The 3,335-nt window shown below is 50.5% G+C and overlaps 1 protein-coding gene across 1 annotated transcript; it reads right to left on the reverse strand.

The window, feature by feature from the left end:
- Nucleotides 1–861: 861 nt before the first annotated feature.
- J7T54_002728 (O-methyltransferase) lies at nucleotides 862–2,438 on the reverse strand (the record flags this gene model as incomplete). Its single annotated transcript, XM_051510550.1, has 6 exons — nucleotides 862–921; nucleotides 972–1,391; nucleotides 1,455–1,567; nucleotides 1,623–1,804; nucleotides 1,882–2,357; nucleotides 2,418–2,438. 6 exons carry the CDS (start codon nucleotides 2,436–2,438, stop codon nucleotides 862–864), a joined length of 1,272 nt encoding a protein of 423 aa, XP_051358559.1.
- Between the last annotated feature and the right edge of the window lie 897 nt (nucleotides 2,439–3,335).

Below are 3,335 nucleotides of genomic sequence, written 5' to 3' on the forward strand. Positions count from 1 at the left end.
TCGAGTCGTATATAGCTTCCTTTAACTTAGCCATACGGTATTTCTCGACCTCTTCCGTATGCTTAAGACTACCTTCCACGACTCGTTTAGTACCAAAGGCTTAATATAATAGCTGGTGTGTTACGAGGGACTAGGTCGTAACATCGCGGCGGCGGCCGCTATACTACCCTAGAATAAAGGGTATTCGTTGTCTTATAGCTGATGGCTTTTAATAAGACGCACTATAACGCTACCCGAGTCTTCTACCTAAACCGTAGTATAATATTATGTATCATTTACCCCTTAATTAGTCTAACAAGGAACGTATATAAAGCCTTTATCCGGCCGCTGCTAGAAGGTTATGTCTCCTCGGCTATCGGACTTAATACTGATTTATAGGAATTCAACGGTACTATAGGCGTTATTGATAGTATACTTATCCCGGCGTATATTCCGAAGAATATATAGTAACGCTTTTAGGATCGGAACTATTAGACGAATATCACTGGCCACGGCTATTATAGCCATTAGGGTGGCTGGGGGAGCCTTTTAGCGTTAGTGTGGTGTGAAGACATGATGGAGTACTAAATTATCTGGATGTGGAGGTAAAGTAGATTTGTAGGGATGTTGGGCCCCTAGGCAGATAGGCCGTCTCTCGTTAAAATAGGTATAGTAAAGTGCTCTAGATGCCCTAGGTGTGACTCGAACCTCATCCTCTTTGTTATTATTCGAGACTACTAACACAGCCCTGTATGCTCTTGTCTATCGCTAGATCATAGCACGAGGGCTAAGTTTAGCGAAACCTACCGACTCCTGACACAGCTGTGGTATAAAGAATTCACCAAGTCACTATATATTGCCTCGGAAAAACTATTGAACTATCTACTGCTTCAGGGTCACCTCGATCAAGCCCATGATCCCCTTGCCGTGAACGTGGACAACCTGATTTCCGTTAGAATAGCCACTGAATTGGAGAACTGGAGAAAACTGACCTCGAACCTGGGATCCGCTTCCTTGAGCAGAGCTTCAAATTCGGCAAGACTTCGCTGCTTAGCAGCATAGCCATCGAGCATGTGGATGTCAATCTGCCTCAGGTGGTACTCCTCCACCTTGAGCTCCTGGTTGGGTGGCGGGAGCAGCATGTCGTTGATCAGGAGGTTGGTACCCAGGGCGGATTTCTCCATCGCGGGGACAAATGACTTGAATATTTTAACGCAGACATCGTCTGGGTAATTGTGAGTGACCTGCCGCAGGAAAAAGAGTCCCGCGTCAGTGATGGGCTGCGGCTCGTAGAAGCTGTACTTCATGAATGACACGCGTTCCTGGACGGGGGCATAGTCTGGGCGTCTGGGACCTTCCTCGAGCATGACGGTGTTGACATCCTGAACAAGGAACTTGAGGTTGGGAAATTTCTATAGCCGGGTGTAAGCATTTCCCTCTGCATGAATCTGACCATACAAGGCGAGCGAACTTACCGCCGCGAGGTAAATGGACACATGTCCGCTTCCACCGCCGACGTCGACGACTTTTGTGTCGCCGAGGCTGGCCCAGGGGAATCTGTCCATCAGCTCCTTGTGGTCTCTGTTCACTTCAAGGTTTCTCATTCAGCATGCGGTCTCTTCAATGATGCGAACGCGACTTACTTTGAACATAGCCAGCCATGGCGGACGCGAAGCGCGCACCGCGCTCCGGGTTCTCCGCGTACCACGTGTACGGCGAAGTTCCGAATCGGAGGTTGAAAGCGCTGTTCTTGGCCTCCGAAGTGAACGGGGCCTTTTGGATGGATGTAGCAGTCATGGAAGCCGCCTCGAACATCTCGTCCGCCCTAGGATGCAATGATTTAGTCTCTCTTTTTCTTTCTTTCGCCCAACCGGAATTAAAATCAACGGGGAATTGCCTTACTCAAAAGCAAAGCACTGCTCAATGTCCTTGTTCTTGGAGATAAAGGCGGAGAGAGCAGTGTGCTCGAAGCGGTCATCATCCAGCTCCTGGAAGCACCTCTGGGTGGTGAGGAACGTCATCACACGGCGCAGACGGTCCTCGTCCATCTGCGCCTTGCTGGACATCTCCTTGACAGAAATGGGTCTGTCAAGAGGCACGATGGTGAAGTACTTGAAGCGCAGAGCTACCTGCCACGCGGCCATGTCATGGTGGCAGCAGCAGAAGGTCCGGATCCACTGGAGCGGACCCGTGGCCAGCAGACTCAGATCAGTGGCTGCTTGGTTGAGATCATTTCTGATCGCATCATACTCGCCGTTCTCGGGGTGAGGAGGGGAGTCAGCGGAGAAGTTTGGCTCTTGCATGCCGTTCTCCTCGAGATAGCTCACCAGCCTTTCGGCATTTTTGAGAGCCTCCCGCGCCGAGGCGAGAATCAAAGACTGTCCCAAGAATGTGTTATGCAGTATTCACACCAACCAATCAGTCCTCAAGAATCTCACCTGTTTCTTCATGACGGCCATTGTAGCGTAGGATTGTGGTAGAATGTAGAAATTTCTTGATATGATGGTGTGTGTAGTTTGGTATCTCGTGACAGGATGTCTCAACTTAGTAAAATTTGCTGTGCTGGAAAGACGAGAATATTTGCAAGAGAAGAAAGCTTGGGCCCCTAGGTCTTGTTTGGATTTCCTCATCTTCCATCTCCTCGCCCCCTTCGATTGCATTCCTCTTCCGGGGTATCCAAGAACCCCCTCAAGTAGGGAAGTGCATCATGGGCGTTGCCGTTGGAGGAGCGGAAGCAAGTCACCATACGACGGTCTGTGTATCTCATGCAAGCCTCGATCAACTCCTGCAGTTGGGGGGCGTGTGCATGATGATGTTCCCGGGAACATCGGCATTTATGACCCTTGTCTTCGTGCAAAAGAACCTTTTTGCCATCGTGGGGAGTGCAGTGCAGCGCCGTTGTGACATTGCTGTGGGCGTGGACGTTGCCGTGCTGTCACCATTGTAGACGCTGGCATCGCTGCTGTGTTGTCGTAAGTTGTTCTGCGGGTAGACGGAAGCTCACTACATGTCTCGAAATACCCGGAAAGAGTCGCAGGTCGGGCGAGAATTCTAAACGCCATTTTGATCTACGTAGCTGGGTTTAGGGTGGGAAGTGCTCTAGATTTGCATGCTCTGAAGCTGCACGGCGTCTGCCACGTTTGCCGGCAAATAAGGACGACAATGCACATCTCACGTCTTAGTATTCTGGCCATCTTTTGAACGCTGACGTGCTTTGGCATGCGTATTTATTTTCCCTCCTGACGCTGCTCGCCAACACGAGGCCAGCAGTGAAGAACGGTCAGCACGCTCGTCTCGTCACCGGCATTGGCGCCCACGGAGGTACGAGTCTGGCGATCAGGTTTCTTGCGTTGCAC

Source organism: Emericellopsis cladophorae (genome assembly GCF_022114955.1).
Source record: "Emericellopsis cladophorae strain MUM 19.33 chromosome Unknown NODE_122_length_22186_cov_118_287213, whole genome shotgun sequence".
NCBI classification, from domain to species: Eukaryota; Fungi; Ascomycota; class Sordariomycetes; order Hypocreales; family Bionectriaceae; genus Emericellopsis; species Emericellopsis cladophorae.